This window comes from Tauraco erythrolophus, chromosome 1 (genome assembly GCF_009769465.1).
Source record: "Tauraco erythrolophus isolate bTauEry1 chromosome 1, bTauEry1.pri, whole genome shotgun sequence".
Taxonomy (NCBI): Eukaryota; Metazoa; Chordata; class Aves; order Musophagiformes; family Musophagidae; genus Tauraco; species Tauraco erythrolophus.
In genome coordinates, this window is record NC_141465.1 from 58,321,911 (window position 1) to 58,334,615 (window position 12,705).

Genomic DNA, 12,705 nt, shown 5'->3' on the forward strand with positions numbered 1-12,705 from the left:
AAGGCAGGAGTCACTGACTTGTGGAGAAGTCATCTACTGCTAGTGAGACCATCGCCAACATTTTAGAGAGACAGAGCATCTCCCAGCTCTGAGCTTCTGTCCTGCTTACCCTCTAATTTTAAGAAGAAAAATGCTCTTTTACCACTGTTAAAAGATTTCAGAGGAAGCCCTCTTTTGGTCAGAGCTGTGTGTGAGCAGCACGTGGCACCAAGGTGCTCAGTGCAGGGAGAGGGAGAAGCTCTAGATGTGACCAGTCTTTGTTTGTGGGCCGGAACAGGAGGGCAGGTGGGCTGCTCTGAAAGTGCCACCTGCCTCTGGCTGCTTAAGTAACCCTGGTGCGACCAACTAGGATGTGGAGGGTTTGCTTTTCAGCTTGCATAGAATCACTGATGTCATTTACCAGTCTTGTAGCCTTCCTTTCTGACATGTCCATCACAGGGTCATGAGGGCACTTCAAGAGTCCCAAATGCCTGAGCCCTTATTCAACCAAATTACAGCTACCAGCGTGTTCGAGTTCAAATACATGGGGGTATGCTAAGGCCACCTTGACTGTTATATAGGTTGTTTTTTTTTTTGTTATGTTTTTTTTAAGGCTACATATCAAGTATATGAAAGAAGTGTAGTTGAAGAAGTGTAGTTATTCAGTGAAAACCCAAAGAACCCAGGCTTGTGTATGAAATGGGTGACTATACGGTAGCCTATAGTACTAGCTGGTAACAGGACAGCTGCTGTAAAAAGCTGTAACAAAATCTGAGTAAGTAGATACATTAACACTTTAGAGTTTAGTTTGGTTTTACTAATGCATATGCTTACTTCTATCAGCTGCCAATTTTCAGTGTTAATACTGAAATTCTAATTTCCCCAACTCTGTCTTTTCTCCATCTGTGTATTTTCTAATTTGTTGGGTTTTTTGTGTTTATTTTTTTATATTGAGGGAAAATCACAATTGATGAGACTTAGCAAATGTGTTCACAGGATAAATATATGTAGTACTGTCAGGAAGTCTACTTAAATCTAATAAGCAATATTTAGGACTCAGGCTTTGGTTTATCATAGAAAGAGAGAAAGAAACTGCTTATGATAACCAGAAAAGATATACCTCTATTCTGCAATGTATTTCTATAGCTGCTTCAAAATAAACTGCAAAATATATCAAAAGTCTTGAAAAATCTTGTGCTATGTTCCCTGGAGGAAGAAAATTTAAGACCATGAAAGCTTCCTGAGTGTTTAATAATAGTCTTTTATGTTCTTGACTAAGCAATGGTGATGATGTATTGCAAGATTAATACATAAATCATTAGGAATCTTCAGTCATTTTAATACAGCAAGTCTGTGTTTTGCTTAATTCACTGATTCATCCTAAGGCATATATTGAAATTTCGTGTGGCCTTTCATTAAAAGCCCCAGCATGTCACCCATGTTTTGCATCACTTGTTTTTTAATGGAGCACGCAGCAGTTGGGTTGTTCTGCAGTTTGATCTTGGCACGCTCTGCCCTCCAGGCAAATTAACGCACTGGAAATTGGGGAGCGTGGCAGTGGGTGAGGGGAGGATGACATGCGCGAGACAAGTGCGGTGCGAAAGAGGCCCATGTCAGGAGAACTTCACTGCTGGCTCCAGCCGGCTTGGACGGAGCTGTGTCTCTGAAGCAAGACGTGGTGGGGAAGGGGAAGGGTGCTGTCACTGCACCCTTCTTTCAGCTGGTCTGTATCCGCTTCCTCCACACGTGTGCATAACGCAGAAGTGACTGTTAGTGAAAGAGAAGAAGCTGAGAGCAGTGCCAGAGCTGGTGCATGGGAGATGTGGAGGAAGTGGTCTGTGCTGAGCAGCAATTTTGTTTTCCCTGATACTCAGCGGCTGAGTACCCTGAGCCGGCTTAATGCTCTTCGCTGAGCGTGGTATTGCTGGATGTGAATGGGAGACCTCCCCTGATCACAGACTGACTGAAGACAGGCAGAAAAGAAACCAGAGTTAGACCGGCTGCCGAGGGAAGGGCTACATGGATCCAATTTTCAAACTTGGATGGCAGCTGAGTCCATATTTAAACCCCTAATTAGCCACTGCAGGCTCCTGCAGAAAAGAACAGAAAAGAGAAAAGGAAAGGAAAGGAAAGGAAAGGAAAGGAAAGGAAAGGAAAGGAAAGGAAAGGAAAGGAAAGGAAAGGAAAGGAAAGGAAAGGAAAAGGAAAGGAAAGGAAAGGAAAGGAAAGGAAAGGAAAGGAAAGGAAAAGGAAAGGAAAGGAAAAGAAAAGAAAAGAAAAGAAAAGAAAAGAAAAGAAAAGAAAAGAAAAGAAAAGAAAAGAAAAGAAAAGAAAAGAAAAAAAATCAGCAAACCACAAGACACTCACTCACTCCAGAATTAAATACTTTCTTATTTTGTTTTGGCAAAAATACAAACCAATCCCTTTCTCTTCTCCTCCCTAGTTTCTGTAATGACAATTCAAACTTGTCAGTCTAAGTTGTAAAAAATCTTAAGCCAAAAATCAGAATTTCTGCTCAAAATTAATTGAACAGAAATGCATAGCCTGTCTTATCTTGATCCCTTATTCATCAGTATAGAATCAATAAAATGTTATTTGAAAAGGAAGGTTTCGTATATTGCTGCTCTCTTAGCCAGATTTCAAAGCAGCTAAATAAATCCTCTCTGCCTTAACTGTTCCCATAGTTTCCATTTAGTGAATAGTGCATTGCCCTATTTTATCAGCACCGACTTGACAAAATGCTCTAGGTGGGCGTCCCCCAGGGTAGACAATTTTCCATGGTAGGAAGCGTGGTCCACAGAGAGCCCCACTCAAAAGAGCGGATGGGCATGAACTCCTCCAAGCTACCGACGCCAGGCATGCCACTCCTTCCCACTGGACTTCTTCCCACCAAGTCCTTGCTCGGCTTTTCCCAGCTGCTGACCATGCACAGGCTTGCCATACCACAGCATGTGCTGTCTGGCGTAGCTCAAGCCTGGTGGGCAGTATTTACTAGGACTTGATTCCCGGGCAGTCAAGCACCAGTACCTCCTAGCTCTCTAGCCAACTGGCCAGCGTGCGTATATACCGCAAGGAGCTGGGAGCTTCCAGTTTTCTGCCTGGCTGGCCACCGAATTAGGAGGTAGAGTTTCTCTGCTTGAGTCCACCTGTCTTGCTGTGAGGCATTGATAGCCTGTGTCCTCAGGGGTCCAAGTGTTACAGGCACCTCGTGTGCACTGGTTTGCTGGCACAGACTGCTGGGAGGCTGTGTTCTGCTTTGGGCTGCTTGGCCTCTTGTATGCACTTCCATTTCAGAAAGCTTTTAAAGCCCACAGAAAATGAAAGCAATGTGGAAATGCGTAATGTCAATATTATTATTTTCTTCAGTATACAATTATAGTTTCATTCTGTGTAGAAAATGTACATACAGAGCATAGAGCACCAAGACAAACTAGATTTAGATGCATAGGCTTTAAAGCCGTATTAATTCCATGTGTAAGAGGTATATATTTTATGGTTTTAAACTGAAAGAGGGTAGACATATTGGACATAAGGAAGAAATTCTTTATGAGGGTTGTGAGCCACTGGGACAGATTGCCCAGAGAAGTTGTGGATGCCCCATCCCTGGAAGTGTTCCAAGTCCAGGTTGGATGAGGCTTTGAGCAACGTGATGTAGTGGAGGGTGTCCCTGCCCATGGCAAGGAGGTTGGCACTAGAAGATCTTTGAGGTCTCTTCCAATCTGAACCATTCTGTGATTCCACATGTATGTGCATGAGAGACGCAATCATGGTACAGGCACAGGAGCCCACATGTTCCTATTTTTCTGATACATAAAGTCAAGACTGGATGTAATGAAATCAAGTAACCAGTGTTGATTTTTTTTCCCAACATGATTGTAGTAAGATGGGGTCTCACCAAAAAAAATAGTTGTTCAGCGAAAATCTTTGTCAGTTCTGTGTCACAGGTTATTCCTCTGCCTCATGTAGTCCATTGATGTCAGATTCCTGGAAAGCAAAAACACACACAGAGAAAATGTGAAGAGAGCAGGTTATCATTGCAGGGGTTCTGCCAAAAGCATCAGCTTTGTGTATCCAATTTTATATCCTTCATATCTATAGTATATCATTGAAGTGGGATTCCCTACTGCCTTGCAAATCATTTGCATCTCTGCACTGTGATATAAAAGGCTCCCTCGTGGATTGGGTAGCTTTTTATATCTTCTCAGCACTCGTGTTTCTCTGACATAGATATCTATGCAAAGTACAAGGCTTTTGAGGATCCGGCCCTTGTAGTTCATGCTTCATTGCCACAAGGTAAGTCAAAACAGCACTCACACAAAATGTGGGAATGAGAAGTCATGGGGAGTGTTCACCTTCCTCCTGCCTGGCATCTGAAGGTTATTGAGGGCCAGACGAGACCCAGGCAGAACGAGTCAGAGTAGTCCCTAGCTCTGCTTGCTTGCGAGCCGCTTGCCAGACAAGATCACTCTAATTCAATTCAGGACGTGCGTCCCGTGCCCCAGCTTGTGTTCTCCACCGGTGGGGGAACGGTGGCACGAATGGAGAAGTGCCAGGGTCGGCTGCCAGCTGGCTGCCGGAGGCAGCTTCAGATGAGCGCATCTTCCCATGGGTGGCATGAGCTCTGTCCCGCATGGCTGCGTGAGGGAAGCTCGCAGCGGCTGAGGATCTGGTCCTTCAAGTTAAAAGGGTTGAAATATGCATGAAGCATAAGGTGACATTTTGAGTGTCTCAGATCAGAGCCCGGACGTTACTGAATTTAAAATGTAACTGCAATTTCCTGACTAATGCCAAGTCACTTTTATATTCATGTAGTGATTGTTCTTTATTCTTAAAATAACCCATTTTACCCTGGGGTGCAGGTGATATCTTTATGATGATGGAGCTACATTATCCAGGATGTTACAGCTCAGGCCATTGATGGTGCAAGGGCTATTTATGATCAGCTGTCCTTTTTTATTCTCTCTCAATTTCTGTAAAGCTTTTGTAGCCTGTTTGTTTGTGATTTGCTTGAACAAGAATAGATCAGGGAAAAAAGGAACGAAAAAAAAAAGAGATGCACTGGAGAGTCAGAGCTGTTGTCTTTTACTTCCTGTGGCTGAGCTGTACGATTTACTATTGTGTCTCCAAGTTTCTGAGTCCATTCAGATCTTGAACAGTTAAGTTGCTGCAGTAGCCTGGTACCTCTGCAGAGAGTCAGCCTATTTGCCAGCAGCCAGGGCTTTCTATAGTGAAGTGTACAGGATATTATAAATAAGATAATCAATGAGAATGAGGTAACAAAAAGAAGTCTGAGACATATTTACTGTTCAATTTTTATTGAAAATAAAAACCTTGCACTTAGTAGCAACCAGTGGAAACCAAAGGCTGGCTTTTCAACAGAGTAGGAGCATCCCCAGCCCCGGCATTTGCTGCACTAAGGGTGAAGGTGTAGAGGATGGAGACGTAGCTGCAGCTGTCGCAGAGGAAGGACAACAACTAGAGGGAAGGAGAGAGCTGGGAAAGAGGGATCTGCTTCTGGATGGGTACTCCTCTATCACCCTCCACCAGCTGTAGCTGCTGCCCCACAGACCCTAAACCCTGGCTCCACATCGGCTGGAGCAACAAGCAGCGTCGCTCACCCGGGCTCTGGCAGAGGCAAAGGGGATGGGGACCAAAGCTGGTTTGCTGTCCCCAGGAGCCCGTTGCTTTAGGCTCCCACCTGCTTTGCCTATGAGTTGTTTGTGATGCCAGGAATTACCTTTGGTTCTGCTAAGCACAAAAAAAGGTTAGACGAGAGGCTGTAGTAATTACAAGAGTGAATTGTCATGGCATAGGCATTTGTGGAAGTGATGCTGAGGTCCCAGTTGGGAGGAGAATTTTAAGTGACATACCTGCTAATTTGCCTGGAACTTGCCTGCTTAATAAAATAAATAAATAAATACTGCTGCTTGCATGCAGTGAAACCCAACTAATCAGCAGTTCCTTGAAAGTTTGACTTGAAAGAAAGGCAGATTCAGCGTCCAGATGAGAGAGAAGAAGTCTCAACAGGTCACGTTTTGCCATAGCTGCCAGTATTTGTGTGCCTTCTTTGCGCCTCCTGTTTGGCACAGTCCCGGCCAGCTGTCTTTGCTCTAAAGGCTGTATACGGCATAACTGTGGTTACACTTGCAGCCGCCCGCTCTCCTTGCCCCATCTTTTTATCCATCTCTTTAGCTGTGCGTAATCTGATGTGTCACTGGGGCAGGTGCAATGATTGCCTTACTCATCTGTACTGTGCCCAACACGGGAGCCTTCGCTGGAAACTAGTAGGTCCTGCTGCAATACAAACAACAATAACCAGGAGCAGCATGATCAGGCACAGATTTACTGGGTGGGAATGGGGTATGTATTTACAGGAAGAGGGCAGTGAGGAAGCGGAGAGTAATTCAGGGGCCTCTAGGTGATGATATCCTGGAGATTGGTGCCTCAGCATTTCTAGTTTAAATAGTTGGACACAGAGATTCTGGCAGGTACCGTGTAATTTTATTTTATTTTTTCTCCCCACCATAAATCAGACCTGCTGTCTGACGAAATAATCACCAGAACTCCAGCAAACAACACACCTGCCAGTGATAAGCTGTTCCTTCTGATGACTCAATGTATAGCTGTTTGTTTGCTGGACATTGCAACATGCAGTACATTTGAAGTATATGCAATTTTGTTTTTATTCTGATTGTTTTTATGTGCATCTCCCTCTCTCTTTCTCTCCTGTGTACAGATATTCGTATTCACCCCATGGAGCCTATGCCCAAAGCAAACTTGCCCTTGTGTTATTTACCTATCGACTACAGCATCTTCTGACTGCAAATGGAAGCCATGTGACTGCTAATGTAGTAGACCCCGGAGTAGTGAATACTGAGCTCTACAAGCATGTCTTCTGGGTTGTAAAAGTGGTCAAATGGATGACAGCCTGGCTATTTTTCAAGGTATGCAGTTTTTTAAATCATTTTGTTGCTGTGCCCCTACATTGTGAGAGCTGAAGTAAGTGTGGAGCTGAAGGTGTTTCAGAGTTTATCATAATGTGTGGTATTTATTGCATTTCTCTGTGCCGGTGAGATGTACAAAATTGATAAAGACAGGCCTTCCCCAGAACAAACACATTTTTTAAATGAAGGGAGCAAGCTCTCACAGTAAGGAAAGGGAATGCCTTTCACCATCTGTGTCCATGTGCCAGTTATCTCTGCCCTGATCTATCCGTGTGCCTTTGTGCATGCATGGGGGCAGAACATCATCCTAACAGAGCCAGAATTTGCCAAGTGTTCCTTGGAAATGTCTTGTACGTGCTTTTAATGAGAAGCAGACATGATCTGGCACGGTTGACATGTACGCAACACGTTATAGAGAGGAGGGCAAAGGGAAGAAGGAAGCTGTACAGAAACGGTGGTGGGAAGTGGCTATACTCCAGGCTGTGCAGGTCCAGACGGGGAGGTGGGACAATTTTCATTTAGCTTTTTCATCCTAACACATACTTGTAGTGGTACCTGATTCACTGTTATCTTTTCCTGGTCTGCACTAGGAAACTTAAAGCTGTTTGATAAAACCAGTCCAGAAGTGGGGCAGACCCAGTTACGGTTAACTTCAATAACATTTTGTAGTGGTGTAAGTAGATCAATTTGAAATCAGTTGAGCTGCACCTGTGCAGTCTCCTCATGTGGACAAGCCTTAAGAGGACTGGTGCTGAGAAAATGTTCTGCTTATAACTCTTTCAGAAAGTAGTTTTGGATTAAGTGAATGGAATCTGATTCCATTAGGGAAAATTAAATGTCCTAATTAAAATGAAGTATTTTAGATCAAGGGCCATGTCCCACAAAGCAAGTTAATTTTTAACTTTGATATGGAAATATCACTAGCTTTAATTTTAGGAATGAAACTGGAGGCTGGAAGAGTGGCTGTAAAATAAGATGCAAACAAATAAACCCGTATTTAAAAAAATTAATAGTATCTTCTGGGTACACCTTGAATATTGCAATAAAATTGTAATAGGAATGCTCATAATATGTAATGCATTCTTAAAGAAGCAGAATGCAGCTTTGCCAGACCGAATATATTAAACTTGTTTTGCCTCTTGTGATTGCCGTTTTAAATATCAGTCTCCAGTGATGGTGTCTTTTCATTGGACCTACTTCACCTTGCTAACATAACAGTTTAATGCAGATGTTTAGGTTGTGCTCAGTGTTCCCTCTAGAGCCATAAAATTCGGGCAAAATTTCCATGTCTGAGAGTGAGAATTGAGTCTCTTGTTTACAGTGCTCAGTCCCATTCAGTTTTATTGGGGTGCCCAGGGAGACATTTTTGTATTATACTGGCCGTGTTTAGACACTGAATGAGATGCCACTGGACACACGTAAAGTGAGTTTGGGTTTATCACAAGAGGGAGTCTCATACTTACAGCTCTAAAGGTAATGCCACTGATAGTTCCTGATCGCTTCTTATTCTTTGGGTGAGATACTGCTCTGAAGGAATTCTGCCTTGCAGTGAGTGACGGGCAGACGTACTGACTTGCGTGGAAGTGCGATGTGTGCGCTGCCTGAAAAGCAAATGCATCAATTGCTTTTTGAGTCAGAATAACTTCAGGTTTGGATAACTGAATGCTTCAGTTATCGAGGTTGAGATTTTCACCTTTTTATATAACACTCGGATGTGTTTTTTCTGTAAGCCAAAGGAGAAGGAAGCTCTTACTGTCGCTCTTCCTGTCCTCCTTCAGACTTCTGAGTTACAGCTCCAACTTCTACTCTTTGCTTATTGCTTAGGATATGTTTTATATTCGGGTTTGATTTTGCCTTCCTTTCTCACGTTCAGGAGCACGTAGGTACGCCCTGTTCAGCTCCAGCAGAACTGCACCGCAAGGCAATCTTTAGCTCCACGGCAGCTCGCGTTGAAGCCTGCCTGGTGATTTCAGTAGCAGTGTACCGAGTGACATAGCATCCAGCATTCAAGCCCCAGTGGTTCTTGTGTTGGTCTTGTGCGTTAGGGTAAATTTCCCCTGAGAAAAGTAAAAAAGCAAGTACAAGAAAATTCAATTGTCTGATAATATAGGTAGATGGTATTATGGATTTCTTCTCCCTTGGAATTTCGTTTCCAAGTGCGCATATATGAATCTTCCTCCTAGGATTATGGAGGTAATGCAGTGAAAATAAGGTGATAACTCTCTAATCATATTGGCTCAACTAACTTTTATCACTCTGAATTGTTCTGGAGTGATTTCTAAACGCATACAGGAAATTCCTTCACCCACTGCAAGCCAGCACTCGTGAAAGCCGCCACAGCCCAGATAGCTCTGTTGAGGGAATGCATCACGGATTTATCACATCACGTTCCCTCAGGAGAGAGTCAACATGTTGTTTGATTTAATTCCAAAATATTGTGGCAGAGCCTCCGCTGCCTTTAAATGAGTTTCCGCCAGCACTGGTCCCAGTTGCGTTCAAGTCAAATACTTCCCAGGGCTTGCAGCTTGGCCCTCACTCTCTCTGGGCTGCTGCTGTTTGAGGTGGCTCAGTGTGGCAGGCAAGGCTGTCGGCTCAACATCCGCCTCAGAGCAGCCTCAAGATATTTTGATACTTAAGCAAATAAACCTACAGTCTTGTAAATAGGCCATGATACGCACATATAATTTACTCAAAGTATTAACAGCTTGAGTTTCTCAGAACTGAAACATTGTCTTCTGGTCTTCATACATGGCTCGGTAAAAGTCTCTGCCAAATCAGTTTGTTGTTTTTTCCCCGACAAGCTGCCATGAAAGGCACCCCTGTAGAAATAAGATAGGCCAAGCTAAACAAATGCCTGCCTTTTAGAAGTGATGGTTTCATTCTTTCTCAGCTCAATTCTTTCTCAGGAAAGTTATTGTCTGTTGTGATACTTGTTCTTTAAATTTCCGTTTTGCAAATGTTTTCTATACAATTTAAATAAACAGAGATTGCACCTATCACACGCAAGAGAGAAATTATGTTTATTCCTCAAAAAAAAAAATTAACTTCTACCCCTATGACTTCTCAGTAAATAAAAGCTGACGAGCTGTCACAGTCCTCTGCAGAGTGCAATGAAATATGACATCCCTTAGGAATGTTTAACATAAAGTGATCTTCTTTTTGAAGAGATAAAGTCCAAACCAGTAAATAATAACTAATTAATAAGATGATAATAGCCTAACAAGACATTAGCCAGATGTCAAATTGCAATTTAGCCAACTGTGCAACACACCAGTTTTAGTGATGGGTACTGCCCAAGCTGGAAGCTGAGAAGGTACCATTTCCCTCTCAAGTATTTCTGCTTCTGCTACAGATATTGAATATTCATTCTTAAGGCAGATGGCCTATGCTTGTGATACAATTAAAATGCCTTAAAGCAAAAAAAAATATTGACTCTCATTAATGTCCAATGGCAGGGACTGTTCTGCTTCATATGACTTCATTATGCCGCTGAAGTAGGGACGTTTCTCACATATCGGTGCTGTAAACTTCCTCCAAACCTTCTTTATGACAAGCTGGGTATAAATGTGTCATTATCAGATATAGACTGCTTGGTCCCCGCAGCTGCCTCAGATCGGTATTTAGGAAGGCATTGTAGAAGGAAGACTGCGCATCAGATCTTGTCTCAGCTGTCGTTCCCAAAGACGTAGTGCCATGGAAGTGATTATTGACTGACAAACTGAAAGCGAGTAGGATTAGTGACCTCGCCAGCCTGCAAAAGAGAAGGGAAAGGCTTCAGGAACACAGACTAGAAATCAGTCAATATGAACCAGTTCATATCTTTCATCTGTCAAAATGGGCTTAACTTTAGTGTAATTTTCCTATAACATTTTAAAAGAAATGCTTCCAGTCTATAAGTCCTCCTAGAAAACAAGATCTAAAGAATCTGGATTCATCGTTCATGCCAGAGGACATAGTCATGCAGGTCTTATTGCGGCATTTCTTATTCAAACTGTCCCTTTGGCACTGTGAATGTGGAAAATTCATTTCATCCTTCCCCCACCGAGGTGTCAGAAGACACATCACCACACAATAACGCCAGCTGTACAGAACGAGAATAATTAAATTCTACAGCTGAAAGAAGCAATTCATCAGCATCAACATCTTCAGTCCATGTGAATGTGTGGTCCTCACGTCGAGCTAGTCTGGAATTTTCTCACAAAATGAAAACTCCTTGCAGAAACATGTCATTTGCAGTTAATTATTTGAAAAGACTTTTCAGATCAGGAGTGGAATTCTGGTCAAAATCAGAGAGAAGGAAACAATCTACTTTATCCCAGTAACTGTGATCCTTAAAAAGATCCCATTTTTGTACACTTTGATACAGGGATTTAAGCTTCAGAGCCATGGGGCTTTTTTTTTTTTCCCATCTAATAAGTATTTGCTTATTCATACAGCCATAGGACGATTCTAGGGGGAAAGATAGAGGGACCTACCTGGGAAGGATAATGAGCAATTCACCTTTGAGCTACCAAATCCTGGTGATCTGGGTATTTTTCTTGGATGTGAATCCCTGGACTTGGGTAAGCCCCCAGGTCCTGCCTGTTATGGGATACGTGGATGCAGCTTGGCTACTTTACTTATTCTAACTGCTAAATAAGAAGGTTTTGGAGCATGGAGTGTTTTGTGTCTGCCCTAGTTAGGATTAGATCCCTCTAAAGGAGGCTGACTTGAAATGCACACTTACATAGCATTGGACCCTGGTCTACACTGAACCCGTCGTTCCCCTGCGGTCCCAAGACATCATTCTTTTCTGTGTGTTTCTCAGGTCAAAGTAACCAAAACGTTTATTATAAGGGACACATTGAGAGTTGCTGGAGAGTATTTTGATGGCAGGATTTCTGTTGCGTGCCTTGGTGTACGGCACGCAAAGGGGTAAGGATGCTGTGTGGGAAAGCACAAAATGGGTGGGATTGTGTTGCAGTGCATCAGAGGGAAGTTCTTGTTTATAACTCTTATTTGGAGCAGCTGCTGGCGTGATCTATCCCCAAACCACACCCGGACTTGCTCTTGGAGAGTGCTAGTTGGAACAGGCCGAAACACAGCCGCGGAGCAAGCGAAAAATAGAGAGATCCATCTCACACTCTGTCCCACGGTTTTAGTTGTTTGCCTAAAAAGAGAAAAGCATCCCTTTTTTTTCCCTGACAATGTGAAATGGGAAGACTATCTTCCACCTTTCAAAAGTGTTCACAGAGTGGGAAAACTGCCTCCATTTCTAACTCTGCCTTCAGGATTGACCCTTTTTAGCCTGGAAAACAGTCTAAAGAAACGCAGGTTAGACCTCCACTATGCATTATGTAAAAACCTACGCTTGCCCTATGTGAAATTGTTTTGGAGTGAAACTTCTGGACTGGTAAGCAACTGAAATGTTGTGATATCATTTTACTGGCAAGTCAGAAGCATACTGAAAATGGGCATTTGTGCTGTGTAAGAAAGGATTTGTCCCTAATTCCTGTGTGGTAGAGGATGTTGCTTTAACTTGACAGCTCAGGTAGATTTCTTTCATTCTATCTGAATGGAATCAAACTTGTATCCAAAAGAGTGCAAAACTAGTATCTGTATTGCTGTAAAGAAGAGAGAGTAGTTAAACAGTTAAGAAATTGTGAAAATATATGAGCCTAACCCATGTTAGCACATCAGCGCTTACCGTCCTGTAATCTGTAAATATTTTCATATTCAGAACACACAGAGTTAATTAGGAAAGACATTTTCCATCAATCAATTTATTCCTTGCTAACATTTC

General features: G+C 42.8%; 1 protein-coding gene across 1 annotated transcript in view; it reads left to right on the forward strand.

The window, feature by feature from the left end:
- Window positions 1-12,705, forward strand: part of DHRSX (dehydrogenase/reductase X-linked) — a 180,962-nt gene that overhangs the window by 144,990 nt on the left and 23,267 nt on the right. The window contains exon 6 of the mRNA XM_086609650.1: window positions 6,716-6,923. Coding sequence (XP_086465776.1) covers window positions 6,716-6,923 — 208 coding nt within the window. The remainder of the gene's footprint in view (window positions 1-6,715; window positions 6,924-12,705) is intronic.